General features: G+C 35.0%; 2 protein-coding genes across 2 annotated transcripts; one reads left to right on the top strand and one right to left on the bottom strand.

Moving 5' to 3' along the window:
* Positions 1–262: 262 nt before the first annotated feature.
* vim (vimentin) lies at positions 263–10639 on the bottom strand. Its single transcript, XM_039684979.2, has 9 exons — positions 9987–10639; positions 8728–8788; positions 7452–7547; positions 6032–6193; positions 4630–4755; positions 1919–2139; positions 1219–1262; positions 774–856; positions 263–691 (listed from the first exon to the last, which is right to left on the bottom strand). The coding sequence occupies exons 1-9, from the start codon at positions 10520–10522 to the stop codon at positions 653–655; spliced, it is 1368 nt and encodes a 455-aa protein (XP_039540913.1). The 5' UTR covers positions 10523–10639; the 3' UTR covers positions 263–652.
* Positions 10640–11556: 917 nt separating this feature from the next.
* Positions 11557–18144, top strand: trdmt1 (tRNA aspartic acid methyltransferase 1). The gene is made up of 10 exons (XM_039684981.2): positions 11557–11725; positions 11989–12098; positions 12865–12941; positions 13394–13465; positions 14402–14467; positions 14728–14797; positions 14908–14991; positions 15064–15371; positions 16548–16735; positions 17953–18144. The coding sequence occupies exons 1-10, from the start codon at positions 11653–11655 to the stop codon at positions 18051–18053; spliced, it is 1149 nt and encodes a 382-aa protein (XP_039540915.2). The 5' UTR covers positions 11557–11652; the 3' UTR covers positions 18054–18144.
* Positions 18145–18271: the final 127 nt, after the last annotated feature.

Raw genomic sequence — 18271 nt, 5'->3', positions numbered from 1 at the left:
GATCTTGCAACTGTGTATTCAGCTAGTTAAGCATGTAGAGAACTAATCACTAAACATGATGGTCTCTTTAGGACTAATGATTGTGTCCAACAAACTTTAATTCAATCATAGAAATGTTGTGTTGCTCATTGACAGCATTTTTATGACGGAGAAAGTTTTTACTGTGCAACAGAGAAGCATTTGAAAAATCCCCTCAAAGTTCAGTTCATTTTGCACATTGGAAATGGAAGACAAAAACTGTTCATAAAAAAGGAATCTGATCGTACTTTAAAAGGTTTATTGAATTTGTGTAAATTTGTTGACAGTTTGGTCTTATTGTGAAAGAGACATAAGTTTTTGGTCATTTGCAATAATTATACACAACAGAAAAAGTTGAAGCAGTGTATTGCTGTGGTCTTCAACAGTGTAAACTACAGACTTTGTGGTAAACATAAACCTGGTTAAAGCTGGTTTACTCAGTGGCCTACATTGTCTTTTCAGCTCTAATAACAGACCGCTCTAATGTGGCAATGCAAAAATAGGCACTTTAAAGCTGTTTTTCTCTTTTACTCTTAACAGAAACAACAAAAGAAACTTCATTCTCTTCCTCTTCTACTCCAGCGTGGATCTTCAGCTCTCTAGTGCCCCTACTGGTCACAGGTACACATGCGGTTCATTCATCATCCTCGTTTTGGGAGGACTCGTTAATTATCTGTTATGATCGGAAGGTCAAAAGGTTACAATGTTCATATAAAAACTTAATATCTTATTTAAAAACTCTTCATGCCACTCACATGTCCGTCTCTTGTCTCGATGGTCTTTATCACCAATTTCTTTGACTGGTTGTCCATCATAGGTCTGGTTTCTCTCATGGACTCTGCAGAATATCAATCCAAACGTGGTCATTTCATCATAAAAGTGTGATTGTGCTTCACTTGGGCTGAATAGGAAAATTGACCATTTTGATTTCTAAATGAATGTTGAATTTCAGTGGTTTTATACTCAAACCATGTTTATTGCCACTGAATGTAAACATGTATTTGATTTGATATGATTGGATGCAAGTTTAACACAAGATATGGGACATGTGAAGCCTCTTCTTGCCTGTTTTAAAAGTTGATAAGCTTATTTATTTTACTATGCATGTTTTTTTAGTTCGTTTTCATACATTATTTGCATTCAGGATTGTTTTCCCTAACGTCCACAAAATTCATAAGGATGATCTGAAGCATACTGTACCTCGAAGGGTTAATGATGTGAGGTTGGGAAATGGTGTGGTGATCCTTGAGAGAAATAAAGAGAGAAATGATGTGTAAAAACATATTCTGATAGCCAAGTCTTAAATTTCCACTCAGTATTTTTTCCCCATTACAAAGTTTTAGCCCTATAAAGAACTAAATAGTACTTTTGAAAGATATTTATATATTTATTTACATTATAGGTCACTTTAAGGGGTACACTTTTAACAGTTGAATACTATTCACTTTATCTTTTGCTCACAGAATAATAATTAAAAAAAAATTATAATAAAATGGTCTCATTAACAGGGTTAAAAATGCTTTTATTAGATCTATTTTTATTTAATGAAATGTCAACATTAGCTAAAACTGATGATAACTTTTTTTTCCAAAATGTAAAATTAAAAAGAAAACTGAAAATATAAAAATAAAAAGCTCATTCACAATATCAATAATACATATATACAACGTAAATGTTAATTGCGGCAGTCTATTACATTTTTTTTTAATTAATTTGAATGAATAATTAAAAAAAACAATGGTTTGAATGAATGATTCAATGACTCACTCATAAAGACTTCACTTTGTTCATTACTAGATGAATCAGCGTTTTTGAATCCGCTATTTATTCCACTAAGTGTCATACAGTAAGTCCATGTTGAGTTCACCTTTAAAGAAAACCTGCAAAAGCAAGAATTCACCTGCTTTCTTCCCCTTCCAGCAGCTTCCTGTAGGTGGCGATCTCAATATCCAGGGCCATTTTAACGTTCAGCAAATCCTGGTATTCACGTAAATGACGCGCCATCTCATCCTTCATGTTGCGGATATCCTCCTCTAGATGGCTGATGGTGTCCTGGTAACCGGATGCCTCAATAGCAAAGTTATCCTCCATCTCTCTCATCTGACGCTCCATGGACTCATTCTGAAATTATGGATCCGATAATTTGACTTTTAAGCAGCCATAATATAAAGCACTTTAATAAATGCAAATCAGGGTTATTATAGTTAACCATGGGCGAGGCTAGCCCCTTTTTAGGGGTGCTTCAGCACTCCTAAAAAGGAGCTCAGCACCCCTAAAACTTGGAGCAAGAAATGTTGTTATTCTAAAAATTTTGTTCGTCTTTGACACGGTTAAATAATGTCCAAAACATACTCAGTAGTTTGTGGTTTAAAATGAAATGAAAATGAAAATATTTCTCTTCTTCTATATTACTTATTTGTACCTGCACCGCTCAGCACGGCCGTCATCCAGCGCGAAACACACGCAGAGTTATGAGAATCCGGGCCGTTAGGTAGTTTTGTGAATCAACTGAGACGCTCCAGAGCTGTGTCTCACACTTTTTTTCCTTTCAGTTGTTCCGATTCCGAAACCATGTCGGTGAGTACTGGAGTCAGCATCCTGAATCACCATGGTACAACTATAAGTGTTTATTTTCGGACTGTTTTAGTCTAGCGGGCCGGTCGGAAAAAATATATACATTGCAAGTTCGCCATGCGCCCAAGCGAGGGGGAAGAAAAAAATGTTTTTTGTTTTGTTTTTGTTTTTTGCATTTTCGATAACGGAGCGTATATTTGCAGTAAGTGCCTGTCTTTCTAGTAAATAGATGCACGTAACAGAGTAAGTACAGTGGCGTAGGTCGTAGTGCGTGAGTGATGTGCTTGAAAGCACTCGACCTGAGTTCGATTCCGCCTTTTGCAGAACTCTCTCTTCTCCCTTTTCCCAACACATATAGATGTAAAATGTATAACCTAACATAAAGGGCTCTAGTGTTATATTTTGCCAACAAACTAAAATCGAATCCATGATATGGCTTTGTGCCTATATAAAACAGCACAAGACTTTAAGAATAGGCATCCAATTTTGCTGGGTGATTTAAAGAAAAGTGTGCACTTTGCTCACGCGATAAGCATGGTTATATCTGGTATTTTCTCCTATATATATTATTTCTTGAAAGTTTAGAAATATGACAAAAGTATTTTAATTTTCCTATAGTATAATGTTGACTAAAATATACTTTTGAAATGTTCATTTTCACATATAGTACATTTATAGGCTATATGGATTTTACATCATAGGAATAATTATATAAATCATTTTTACATTATTATAATAATTATTATAATAATTGTTTGGCATCCTAAAAAAACATTGATAATGTAATGCAGACTGAGACTCATAATTAAAAAGATGCTTGAGCCCTGTTTATTGTCCTGGTACAAATCAATGCTTTTTCTTTGTTCAATGAGCAGTTCATGGGTTGAAGCTCTTAATTTTGATCTCTCAAAGAGCACGAGATTGATGCATTTAACCTTAAAATTTACAAAATTTTCTAGCGGGGGAGCATGCCCCCGAACCCCCCTAGAGGAACAGAGTGCACCCAACATAGTTTTACAAATTTGTTAATATCTTTAATAAACTACCAATGAAAATTAGCTCTTTTAGCTAACTCGGGTACATTTTCATTGTTCTAATATTTATTAATGTGTACACTGTCCCCTTTACAAATAAGCAAATAAATAAAATGAAGAGAGAGAGGGAGCGTATATAGGTGTAAAATGTGGGTGGTGGCAGTGGGGTCACTGGGTGCTCAGCACCCCTAAAGCTCTGACCCTAGAATCGCCCCTGTAGTTAACTAAAACCATACAATAAAAATGTTTCATTTAATAATAAATAAAATAGTGCTGCATGTCAAATCGATTAATCACGATTAATCGCATCTAACTATATTATATATACACAAATATTATATTATATATATATATTATTATATTATTGTGTATATTATATATACACAAACTTTCATGTAAGATGCAATTAATCAATTGGACAGCAAATTAATTTTATTTCAACTAGTCGCCATTGCAGCATTTCTCATTTTCATTTAGTTTAACTTGATGTATTTTTTTAAACACAAAAACTGAAATAAAATAAATAAAAACTATACACAAAATTAAAACTTTAACTAAAATTAAAATGAAAACAGAAAATGTAAAATCGAATTTAAAATATTAATTAAAAACTATAATCCCAGCAAACAAAGATATGTTCTAAGATAATTTAATCTGCTAATATTCTCATAAAGTTATGAATTGTCAAATATGTAAAAAAAAAAAATCTTGGTTATGCCAACGTTAAAGAAACATTCCGTTTGATCTCTCTTCAAACATTTTGGAAGTGTTACATTTGAATGTTCTGAACATTCCGAAACAACATTTAAAAAACGAAAACATTTCAGTACAAAATGCAACATGAACTATTTATGCATAATGTTTTTGTGACGTTCTGAGAACATTATTAAAGACCAGATCAATTTTGACTAACATTCTACTAGTGTTACTGTAACGCTGAAAACGTTCCCTGTCTCAATCCTAAAATAACTCTGATGTTAAAATAATCTTCTCTAGTACTCACAGTTCCCCTAAGAGCTTCTAAGTCACATGTGAGAGACTGAAGCTGGCGACGGTAGTCATTGGCCTCCTGCTTGGCCAGACGGATCGCGTCGTTGTTGCGGGCAGCAGCTTCTGACAGGTCAGCAAACTACAAAGAAAGAGAAAGTCCAAGATTAGGAGAAAGATAAAGCTCCATCTGCCTCTCTCTTTTGTTTTCGGTTTACCACGGACCGACACTGATTGTGCCAGTTTCAAGTTGGAAGATCTAGGCTAATAGATCAATACGTCCATTAAGAAGATCAATACTGTGACACAAGAGCAGATGGTCTCGAAATCCACACAAGCCTCTGCGTCGACCATCTGCCATGTCTGAGATGATCCTTACTCATTCTTTAAACATCTCACATGGTCTTACAAGACCAGCAGCACTTCCACTCACAATAATGCTAAATGATCCTTTGTGTTATTTGTTGTTCTTTAGTCTCAGGAGATTTAATAAATGTCCCTCAACTTTTTAAATGGAGACATAAATGCACATACACTTTTAGAAGAAATGGTTCTATTTAGAACCAGAAATGGTTCCATCCCCCGCTTTATATATGAAACTCCAAAATGGTTCTATATAGAACCATTTTTTTGGGTAAAAGGTTCTATTGGCCAAGTGTGGAACCCCAGGGTTCTATATAGAACCCAGAGGAACCCTTTTTTTAAGAGTGTATAGAACCTTTTAGGGGTTCCAAATACGTAGCGCTGATAGAACCTTTTAAGGTTCTATATAGAACCTTTTCTTCTAAGATTGTACAGTAATAGGTAAAAAAAAATCTATAAAATGTGCATAGTAATAAAACATTATTAAACATTATTATTATAATAAAACATGGTACCGATGTTTTATTAGACCGAAGGTTTGTTTTGCGCCAGAGCTCTCCTTTGAAGGGATAGTTCACCCCAAAATGAAAATTCTGTCAGTATTTACTCTCCCTCATGTTGTTCCAAACCCGTAAGACCTTCGTTCATCTTCAGATTATGAATTAAGTATATAATTATTATATATTTTTGATGAAATCTGAGAGCTGGATCACTCCTCCATACTAGTCCATAGGCTTCTTGAGGGATTGAAACTTGCCGGCCTCGAAAAGTTATTAAAGACATGATCCAGCTCTCAGATTTCATCAAAAATATCTTAATTTGTGTTCTGAAGATGAACGAAGATCTTATGGTGTTGGAACAACATGAGGGTGAGTAAATACTGACAGAATTTTCATTTTTGGGTGAACTATCCCTTTAGGCCTAACATGTGGTTGGCACAAACCTTGTTTATTCTCACTGCAGGCAAATCCATATTAGATCAGATTTGAATTAGTTGCACAACTTACATATAAAGAAAGATATGGAATATGGGAATTTTTTTTTGAGATACTGACCTTGGATTTGTACCATTCCTCAGATTCCTGGATGTTCCTGGAAGCCAGAGTCTCGTACTGCTGCCGGACGTCTTTCAGGGCAGCGGTGAGGTCGGGTTTGGACACTTCCATATCAATCTGCAAATGCTGCTCCTGGATCTGGACCTGGAGTTCGGCAATTTCCTGAGGAGATGTTGGACAAAATCACTTGAACAATCCAAATGTACAGTGTCACGTCGTGATCCTTCAGAAATCATTCTGATACGCTGATTTGATGCTCGAGAATTATTTCTTAATATTATAAATATTCAAGACACTTGTGCTACTTAATATTTTTGTGGAAACAAACTGTAGATAACATTAAAAATGTCTTTACTGTCAATTTTAATCAATTTAATGCGTAATTGCAGAATAAAGTATTCGAAAATATATATATATATATATATATATATATATATGTTACTGACCCCTAACTTTAGTGTAGATGTCATTTTAGTTTTTGATTCGAATATACTGTAAACAGAACAGAAATGACTGAAATAAAGTAGCGATGGTTTATTAGCCCTGAACTGTAATGTCCTGAACTCTTGGAATTACTCCCGTTTCCACAACCCATTCAATCGCCATGGCAGCAGGTCAAACATACCTGACAATCCACTGATGTTAACAAGCCCAACAAAAGAGTCAGTCGGCCAGAAAACCAGGACTGTGAGCGGAAGAGTTGAATTCCCAGAGGAAATCAATTCACTTTATGGTTCAGATGTTACTTTTTATAGCTCAGGAGAATCTGAGTTGTTTCTTTTAAGTGTCAGCTTTGTCTCAGATGCTTCTCCTTATAGATCTATAAACATAATGTGGAGAACTTCGCTCGGTCCCCGGAGGAATCGGAAGATAAATGTTTGAATTCATCTCTCATTTTTGATTGCAAATCCGAGACATGACTGATATCTATTCTGAGAGATTATTGGGGTCTTTTTCTCACAAAGTGAACTATCCCTTTAAGGTTTTTGATGAAAACATTCCAGGATTTTTCTCCATAATGGAGTTCAATGGGAACCAAACGGTTCAAGGTCCAAAAGACAGTTTTAGTGCAAACAACTGTTCATAGGGCTTTAAACGATTTCAGACGATGAATAAGGGTCTTATCAAGCGAAACGATCGCTCATTTAAAAAATAAATAACAAAGTTTAAGTTTTATAAGCTCAAATGCTCGCCTTGCTCTGTTCTGTGATGAGCGTTCGTGACTCTCCTGTTCGAACTCGTTCATCAGAATGAACAAATCTTTTCCAGAGTCAACTCATTCATTTCGTTTGTTGAATGAACCAAATGACACAAAAAAAGATTCGTTCATCAACTGAACTACCCCTTAAAGGTTATTGTCATCAGTGAGATATTAAGGACATCTAATTTTTGATGTTTCTGTCTCCAGGTGGTACAGTACCTCATCGTGAAGCTTCTTCAAGAAAGCGATCTCTTCTTGCAAGGACTCCACCTTTCTCTCCAGGTCCAGTCGGGCCAGCGAGGCATTATCAACATCCTGTGAGCGTAAAACACGTCAAATATATCAGTTATGTGCCAACCTAGGAGACATCTCTACTAAATTTCCTTGCTACAGTTTAATTATACATTTACAGTACCACTGTAAAAAATAACCGTGATTTTAACGGTAAAAAAATTGTAAAAATGGATGCTACAGTGCAAAACTGTTAATTGGTTAACAGAAAGTTTCCGTAATATATACGGTAAATAACTGTGATAGATCTCATGGTACATTTAATGTAATTTTACTGTAAAATACAGTTCAATTTACAGTTTTTGAAAGTAAAAAAGAACAACTCATTGTATAATTTACAGTGAAAAAACGTAAAGTGACATTCCCATAATTCTCTGTGTGACACTTCACATTTGATGTATTTTTGTTGAAATGACTATGTTTCCTTATTTTTTTTAGGGTTTTATGTTACATTTAATGTTGTTAAATGTCACATGATCATTCAGAAATCATTCTAAATTGCTGATTTGCTGCTCAGTAACATTTTTTATTATTATCAATACTGAAAACAGTAGTGCTGCTTAATATTTTCAAGGATACAATTTTGTTTTTCAGGATTCTTTGATGGATAGAAAGTTCAATAGAAAAATGTTTATTTGAAATAGAAACAATTTGTAATACTATAAAAAAATCTGTCACTTTTGATCAATATAATGCATCCTTTCAGAATAAAAGAATTTATTTCAAAAAGAAAAATCTTACTGACCCCAATCTTCTAAACCATTCCTGAATGAATTAAATAACAATAGCTCGCCTGCTGCTAATTGTTTGTTGAGCTGCAGCTGGTGGTGGCAGACACACACACACACACACACACACACCCTCTTCTCTGCGACTATAAGTCACCATGTCCCCTGGTAAATACTGGCTCCTCCCACTCGTACAACAGTTTACATTGTCCTGAACGCCCAGCCTGCTCTCAGACAAAGCTCTCTTTTCAGTGGTGTGTCTAAATCTGCTGCCGGACAAGAGGGCAGCTTGACCAGCCCTGCACTGACCCGTTTATTGTGAGGAGGCTGATCACAATAAGTAGTGTCTTGCAAACACACTGACTGGAACGCTAACTGATCACATGCAACTGGTCCTAGTGCTCAGTTAAACACCAGGCCCAATGATATGTCTAAAAAACGTTTGTTAGTGTAGGCTATACTTTGCAGATGCATACCTGTCTGAAGCTCCGAAGGCTGTTCTCAGCATCTTCTTTCTGGAGCATCTCTTCTTGAAGTCTGAAAATGACATGAATATTTGAGCCGAGCCACACCCTCATAACACAACCAAAGCAGCTCATGCACTGGAGATCTCACAAGGGAAATATGTTCCCCAGATAAAGCCTTTGATATCTAACTAACATAAACCCATGTATTCTCATTTGCCATATCAAACAATTAAAACAATGATGGGTAGATCTTAAGGGAAAAAAATGTTTCGAAGAGCTTTGTTCTGAAAGAAAAGTCTTATCATGTTTTTATTGAGGTCATAAATATGATTTAACATGGCTGAATTTACTTTTAGTCATTTAAAAGTCAGGTGAGGGAGAAATAGATCCTCAGTAAATCATATCTTAAAATAAATATTTCTAAAATCTTTGTTTATTTTCCGAAATATGAAACTTTACACAACATTTTGGTTTTATTTGACCTGGTAATGAAAAAAAAAAAAACTCTACAAGAGCTTCACCCTGAGTGAATTAAACATCATATTACACTTTGAAAAAAAGGGGTAACATATAATTATGTTGTTGAAAATATGTTATTAAACATGACTGAATCAATCTGACTATCTAAAAAAACTATTTTAAGGATCACCAGGTAGAAATGCACAGATATTTCACTTTTTACAGTGACAGTGAAAGAAAATTTAAAGAGACGCTAAATAATGTTTTAAATTATATATTCTTTTACGATTTGCTCCAAAATGCATTGCCTTGTTTTCTTGTTGTATAAATGCAACATTTAAAAAAATGATATAGCTTATAGCCTAGGCTATACATTTTATGCCTTGTGTGGTTTTGCACATGTGCAACTATAATACTGTTTCTCAATGAGCTATTATTACTATTTTTTTATTTTATCCATATATACATATATTTATTTTTTCTCTCTCTCTCTTTGAGATTATTGAAGGAAGCACCTATTTTGTTTGTAAAATGCTTTGACAGTAAGTTTTACTTCTCCCCACTCCATTTCAAGCATAAGTATAGTTATTATTATTATTATTATTATTATTATTACTGTAGCCTATCTTTCTGTTGTTACACTCATTGCTTGAAATAAATAAATAAAAAATTTTGCTTATACATTTCTTCATTTATGTTAAATGCGAACTGACAGTAGTCTGATTTAGACTAAACCCCAAATCTAGTTTGCAAAAACGGCCAGATGTGTTTGAAACTTTGATCAGTTTTTGTCAGTTGGACAGACATACTTCTCTTTGAGGCGCTCGATGTCCTCTCCCAGATTGTCCCGGTCCACCTCCACTCTGGCCTTGTCGTTGGTGAGCTGGTCCACTTGTCTCCGCAGTTCCCTCATCTCATCCTCGTACAGATCCCCGACCCGGGAGGCGCCTTTGCCCCTCATCTGCTCCAGCTCCGCCGTCAAGATCTTATTCTGCTGCTCCAGAAACCTCACTTTCTCAATGTAACTGACAAACCTGTCGTTGAGATGCTGCATCTGCGCTTTCTCGTTGGTTCGGTTAGCTTTAAACTCGATGTTGATGGCGTCGGCGAGCCCGAAATCCAGTGTATCGGTGGCGAGCCTGGGCAGGGGCGCGTTGGTGCGCACCCTCGCGCCCCTGCTCATGTAGATGGATGGAGACGCGGAGGACGCGCTGCTGTAGGACACGCGTGAGGTTGTGCGCACCGGGCTGCTGTACTGCCGACTCGAGTTAGTGGACCGGGACATCGCAGGTCGCTCCCCACCGAACATCCTTTTATAAGAAGAGGTGCTTGTTCGGTTGGCCATTGTAATCCTTTAGTTCTTGGGTTGTTGTTGAAGTCAGCGTCTACGTTCACTAACCTGTAGGCTACCGCACCCTGTCCAGACCAACCGAGACCACTGCAGAGGTTCTGCTTGCATTTATAGTCCACTCCCTATGCTAATGACATAACGGTGCAGGGAGCTTTAGTGACGTAGAAGTGTCGGGGCGGAGGAGCAGCTTGTGCCCCTCTATTAATAAAAGAGCTTGAACATGGCAAATATTACAGGCAAATGATATAGCTGTAAAACTAAAAAGATACTAAAAAAGAGATAAAGGCCTAAGATATAGCTTGTTTACTGTATAATGCAATTTATGTGTGTACACTCTAAAAAATCATGGGTTGTTTTAACCCAATTTTGGGTCAAATATGGACAAACCCAGCCATTGGGTAAATTACATTTTTAACCCAATGTTTGAGCTTGTCCATATTTGCCAATATAACAAATACAGGTTACCACGTTTTATAATTCATAGCTATATTAATAGGTAAAAAGAATGTAAATATAGCCTAAATAAATATAATGTCATTTTAAATAATTACTATGAAAATAACTAGATAAATACAAAATATTTATATATTCAAAATATATATCTATATATATATCTATATATCTATATATCTATATATATATATAGTCTACACAAATACAACATATTTATGTAGGCTATTCAAATTATATAGACGTACTTATTATTAAAAAAATATATGTAATATAATATATTATTATTACAACATGATTATATATATATATAGGCCTATATAATTTGCCTATATGTTTATTATGTATATATTAAGTAGGCCTATATAATTTGCATGTATATATATATATATATATATATTATATGCAATATTATATATTATATTATATAATAAGTATATTATATAAATAACACCAATAATATATTCGAATTATATAAAACGCAAATGATATTTCAATGTAAATTTGCATTATTATTAAGAAGAAGAAGAAAAATAGAATAGGAAGAAATCAATTTAAAAAAGCGGAACGATTCGCGTATGGATTTGTTTCTAGTCGGTCATGTATTCGGGATTGCACAAGTGGCATGTCTGAGGCGCTGTCAAATTATTATAAACATCATTCAACAGTGAAGAATGGACAACATGGACCGACTCCGTGTTTTGGAATTATACAGCGGAATAGGCGGGATGCATTATGCTTTAAAAGGTACATCATTTTGTTTAAAACCGGAGCTATTATTGAAACACATGACTGACACAGGATCAGTGGCAAAGGCTCTCTCTGTCAAGTTATTGACACGCTGGTAAAGGTTTGAGTCTCTGTTTTATGATTCCCACAGGTGTCACTGTTCCCATACTGTACTGTACACTGTTCTTTATAAACAAAACAAATAAACAGATTCACTGGAGTTGTGTAGACTAGCTAAAACTCACAGTAAATTTAGTTGAATTAATTTGCGTTTCTTTCAGAGAGCTCAGTTCCATCTGAAGTTGTGGCTGCTGTGGATGTCAATACAACAGCCAATGAAATCTACAAACACAACTTCCCCAGTACCCCACTCTTGCCCAAAACTATCGAGGTCAGTCCTTGCCCACTTCAATCTTATTTGATTATGTAAATGATTAGACACATTTTGTTTGTATGAAAGAATCAGTCCCTTCTTTATGCCAATGAATACAGGCAAACGATATGCATAATTAGTACTCGATTACAAGTAAGATTATTACCACTGACTTGCATTTCTTGCAGAGATTTATGTCTCTGTAATCACTGTATTATATAAGCTTGTGCATTTAAAATCTTATTTAACTGATTTATTGCACTCATAACTACACATCTCTTTTGTAACATCCTTAAAATGACGTTTTTTGTAAGTCCTACCAGCACATAGTCCCGTGACTGGGCTTTTAAAAGCAATAGGAGGTAAAGTGTAACTAAGTGGTTTTTGTGGTGGTTAAAGGTTCTGTGCTTTGTCAGCATGGTAATAATGTACCTGCCACTGGCCTCAATTCAGAAGTATATACAACAATGGATGGAGATTTGTAAAAATTGATAATGATTCTGGATTAGCTATTTAAATGGTATTATTGTGGACTGTGGAGTAAATTGTTTTTTGTTTTTTTAAACTGGATGCACTAAGAATGGTTTAAGTTCAAAACTTAAAGAATAAATAACTTAATAATCATAAATACTTTTTCCTTTATATCATCATGTATATTTCTATATGTGGGTTATATGATACGCTAATGTTTTTTAATAAACAAGGGAGAGCAGTTTTTTTGTCATTTTATTTGTTTTTTCTAAATAGTTTGTTTAATGCTATCTCTTTTGGTTTTGTGTATAAGGGAATGACGTTACAGGATTTTGACAAGCTGAACTTTGACATGATTTTGATGAGTCCACCGTGTCAACCATTCACCAGGTGATCTGCTATTTTCTCTTGTTTATTGAAGAAATAATTTGCTCAAAATTTGATCACATGGTCAATGGACGACGAATTTAACGGAAGTCACCCTCATGATTTGTGCAAAGCGTCATGGGGCGTAGGAAAAAGGTGGATACTGTTTGAAAGTTTAATGTCAGTAAGGCTTGTTTTTGTTTTTTTGAAAGAAAGGAATTAATACTTTATTCGGTGACACCGAAAACTGGAGTAATGATGCTGAAAATTCAGCTTTGCCTCACAGAAGTAAATTACATTTTAAAACAAATGGTTATTTTAAATTACAGTCATATTTCTCAATATTTACTGCATTTTTAATAAAAAAAATGCAGCCTTGGATCATTTGCTCGTATACATTTGCTGCAATTACTGCTCTATGCTGTATGTCTGTATTGTGAAAAAGGCTGCTAAAGCTAACGTGTGTTTCTCAATAGGATTGGTTTGCAGGGAGATGTTGCTGACCCCAGAACAAAGAGCTTCCTTTATATCCTGGACCTTCTGCCAAGGTCAGACTGATCAATCTGAGCTCTTATGAACGCCTTCTTCAGACTGTGCCATTTCAGCAATCCTTTAAATGAGTAGTTTACTTTAAAAAATACTTTTGCTGATAAATTACATCCAAGATGTCCATGTCATTCTTTCTTTTGTTGAAAAGAAATTAAGGTTTTTGATGAAAACATTTCTCCATATAATGGACTTCAATGGGAACCAAACGGTTTCAAGGTCCAAATGCCAGTTTCAGTGCAGCTTCAAAGCGCTTTAAATGATTCCAGACGATGAATAAGGGTCTTATCTAGTGAAACGATCGCTCATTTAAAAAATAAATAAAAAAGTTTAAGTTTTATAAGCACAAACACTCGCCTTGCTCTGTTCTGTGATGCACGTTTGTGACTCTCCTGTTCGAACTCGTTCATCAAAATGAACGAATCTTTTTCCGAGTCATTTCGTTCGTTGAATGAACCAAATGACTCGAAAAAAGATTTGAGATTTGAGGTAAGTAGGTTTAAGTTTTAGCGCCATGTTGCATTGATCAATGCACCATTTCATGTTGCATTTTCATTGGCTAGTCGTTTAATCGCAATGGCAGCAGAAATCGGCAAAATCTTTCGTATGGGACAGCCCAAAATCACACAATGGGTACTGGACATAAGACACTGAAACGGTTCTCAGATATTGATTTCCAAATTTGAGTTGGTTTCTCTCTCTCTCTCAATACTTCTTCCTATGAACAAAGCCAAGTTTCCTGGCAACGTTCATTCTACAGTATTATTAGTCTCACATTATTAATTCACGTCTAATAAAGGAATAAAAAATTGCTTCCCCTCTCTCTTCATCTCCATTTGCCCTTTCTCAATTCTATTGTGCTATTCCCGAACTCAGCCAAGGTGTTTTTTTTCCCAGAGCGTGTTTGTGAAAGAATGTGCCTGTCTTTGTCCCTGCAGGCTCAGCGAGCGGCCGCGATTCATTCTGCTGGAGAATGTGAAGGGCTTTGAGACTTCTGCTGCAAGGTAACCAGGGCGGCACAGGGGCTTTGAGATCACCATGGTTATGTGGCTATGAGCCAATGAGGTCATGGGTTTCCCCTCTGTGTTTCTGTCAACATGTATTGTGTTAATACGAATCTTATACAGTAGTTGTCGACACATTAAACTGAGATGCATACAAGTATTTTAATATTGAAAAAGTACGCACTTTACCTTAAATTGGTCTTATCGATGTTTAAAAGTCTCTAAATATATATTAGTCATTCTGTTTTTTTTATCGACAGGGATGCTTTGCTTAAAACACTGAGAGAGTGTGACTACATCTTTCAGGAGTTTCTGATCTCACCAACATCTGTGAGTATGTCTCAACCTTTGACATCCTTGAAAAAGAGCTGTTAATGTCTCTTAAAAACCTCAGAAAGTATATGCCAGTCTTGTTTTTGTGATGTTTTTTATGGTCACAGCTTGGGATACCAAACTCTAGGCTCAGATACTTCCTCATTGCAAAGAGACTACCAGGATCCTTCTCATTCCCAACATCAGCAGAGGTATTTTTCTGATTTCTGATCATACTACAATACAGTTTCTATTGATTACTAAAGCTTTCTATCTACTGGCAGATTATAGAGGGTTTCCCCATGTCTGAATCCCCAGACAGTCTTACTGTTCCTCATGATCATCCTACACCTTCTGAATCTGAGGGAGAAAAGACTGGGACGATCATTTTTAAGCTGGAGACTGAACAGGAGTTAGAAAAGAAGAGGAATCAGGACCAACAGGAGACTGTCCAGAGGCTGCAGGACTTTCTGCAGAAGGGAGAGGAGGACATGGACCAGTATCTGCTGCCTCCCAAAACCCTGCTCAGATACGCTCTACTGATGGATATAGTTCAGCCCAGTTGCAGGAGATCAGTTTGCTTTACTAAAGGGTGTGTGTATTATTAATATTATTATAATTAAATTATAATTAGTATAAATATAAATCTAAAAATGATAATGAATGATAAACCAATTAAAATATGTTTATTTAAGAAAAAAAATACACACATAAATATATTTTCCTCATTATAATTGCATTTTATATATTAAAATTATCATAATAAATTGTGACATGTGCAAGTGTTTATATATATATATATATATTAGGGCTGTGCAAAAATTAATTGCGATTAATTGCATCCAAAATAAAAGTCTGTGTTTACATAATATATGTGTGTGTGCTGTATATAATTATTTTTGTATATATAAATACACACACATGCATGTAATGTGTTATTCATATATAAAATATTTATATACTATAGATTATGCATTTATATATATATATATACAGGATTTAAGCGCAAATAATTCTTAAATATATACAGTACATGCATGCATAGGTATTTATATATACAAAATAATTATATACAGCACACACAAATATATTATGTAAACACAGACTTTTGTTTTGGATGCGATTAATCGCAATTAATTTTTGTACAGCCCTAATATATATATATATATATATATATATATATACACATACATACATACAGGACACTGAACAAAATTATTAACGCACCGCTTTTTCATGAGCTGAACTCAAAGATCTAAGACTTTTTCTATAAACACAAAAGGTCTATTTCTCTGAAATATTGTTCACAATTCTGTCTAAATCTGTTAGTGAGCACTTCTCCTTTGCCGAGATAATCCATCCACCTCACAGGTGTGGCATTTCAAGATGCTGATTAGACAGCATGATTATCACACAGGTGTGCCTTAGGCTGGCCACAATAAAGGCCACTCTAAAATGTATATATATATATTTATTTTTCATCAGTATAATTGCTTTTTTAAATAAAAGTATCATTGTATATTTTATTTTATTTTTTTGTGAACACCAAAATATGACCGTTATTCGTTTTTCTTCCTCCTTTAATTATGTAAAAAAAAAATCGTCATTAAAAAAAATGTGAAAGTTTTTTTTTTTGGATTTAGAATTTTTTTTGTGCATTTTTTTTTATATTAAAAGTATCATTTTATATATATATATATATATATATATATATATATATGTGTGTGTGTGGTGTGTGTGTATATAACATTTGATTCTTTCTGTGTAGTTATGGTCACTATGTGGAGGGCACGGGCTCCGTCCTGCAGTGCTGTGTGGATGTAGAGCTAGAGAGTGTGTTTAAGAGCCTGGAGCTGCTTTCTGAAGAGGACAAACTGAAGCAGCTTCTCCAGTTAAAGCTGAGATACTTCACACCCAGAGAGATCGCCAACCTCATGGGCTTTCCTGCAGATTTCAGTAAGACGTTCATCAGACACTCAACAGCAGCGTCACACAACATTCACCAACACAACACAGAAGAAAAACACATAAATTGACAGAAATCGTCATTATGTGCATAGACATTATTGTATGGTATTATATTTCAGACTAAGCTTTAAAGTCCAGTATGTCATTCCACTGGAGTGTGAAAAGATTAATGAATAGTTTTCCATTATTTACTTTTGGCTTCTATTTGGATAATTAAAGGAGAACTCCGGCGAACAATGAACCTTTGGTCTAATAAAACATTGGTACATAGTCAATCGTTCTCTGAGTTTTGTTTTCATGATAATCGAATGTAAAGAGTTTTATCTCTAAAAACTGTATAATGCTAGTAATGGGAGCATTGACTAAGTAAAAAGAAATCGCTAGTTTATACCACTAACAAGGTTCAAAATAGCCCCACACTAACGCAGTAACATAATGAGGGTCCATACATGCAAAACGAAGCATTGAGAACTTTGTAAGAGTACAGACCGTTTAATAAGAAGATACTTTATGAAGACAGTTCACTTCGCGTATACAGACAGGAGCCATCTTAAAAAATAGTCTCGATAAGTCGATCCCCGAACGCCGTTCATACAGTTCAGAAGTCCGCTGAACTTCATACAGTTCAGATCACTCAGCACGACGTTCGTGGTTTGACTTATCGAGACTATTTTTTAAGATGGCTCCTGTCTGTATACATGAAGTGAACTGTCTTCATAAAGTCTCTTCTTATTAAACGGTCTGTACTCTTACAAAGTTCTCAATGCTTCGTTTTGCATGTATGGACCCTCATTATGTTACTGCGTTAGTGTGGGGCTATTTTGAGCCTTGTTAGTGGTATTTTTACTTAGTCAATGCCCCCATTTCTAGCATTATACGCTAAACAGTTTTAAGAGATAAAACTCTTTACATTCGATTATCATGAAAACAAAACTCAGAGAACGATTGACTAGGTACCGATGTTTTATTAGACCAAAGGTCCATTGTTCACCGGAGTTCTCCTTTAACTGTTTCAGGATTCATAATTCGTTTTTTTTTTTTTTTTTTTTTTGCAAGATTAAAAAGAAGATTAGAGAGATTTCTGTACAATTTTAAAACACTTTCACTCACATTTTCTGAGAACTCAGACCCACTGATTCATACTGTTAAGGAATAGTTATGTGAAAATGTAATAATATTGTCGTTCAATTACAATTGTGTTTCAGCATTTCCAAAGTACATTTCCATTAAGCAGCAGTACCGGGTGCTGGGGAACAGCCTGAACGTCCATGTGCTTTCACATCTTATACGTCTCATGATCTCATAATAAAACATTGGAATTATATATAATATATATAATCATTACATTTTCTGTAAAGTTGTATATTGTTGAATAAAGTATTTTTTATTCTTTGTTATTACTGCCTTCTCTCATTTGATCACACAATACAAACCAGTTAGGCTTTATGATTTTAATGGTTATATTAGTTTTAATGCTGCTTGTCATTTACTGTGGAGGGAAAATTAGCCCTAAGCTGCAGGTTC

Source organism: Pimephales promelas, chromosome 22, assembly GCF_988280905.1.
Source record: "Pimephales promelas chromosome 22, fPimPro1.hap1.1, whole genome shotgun sequence".
Lineage (NCBI taxonomy): Eukaryota > Metazoa > Chordata > Actinopteri > Cypriniformes > Leuciscidae > Pimephales > Pimephales promelas.
The sequence above is the reverse complement of the archived record's forward strand: the minus strand, read 5'-3'. Positions and strand labels throughout refer to the sequence as shown.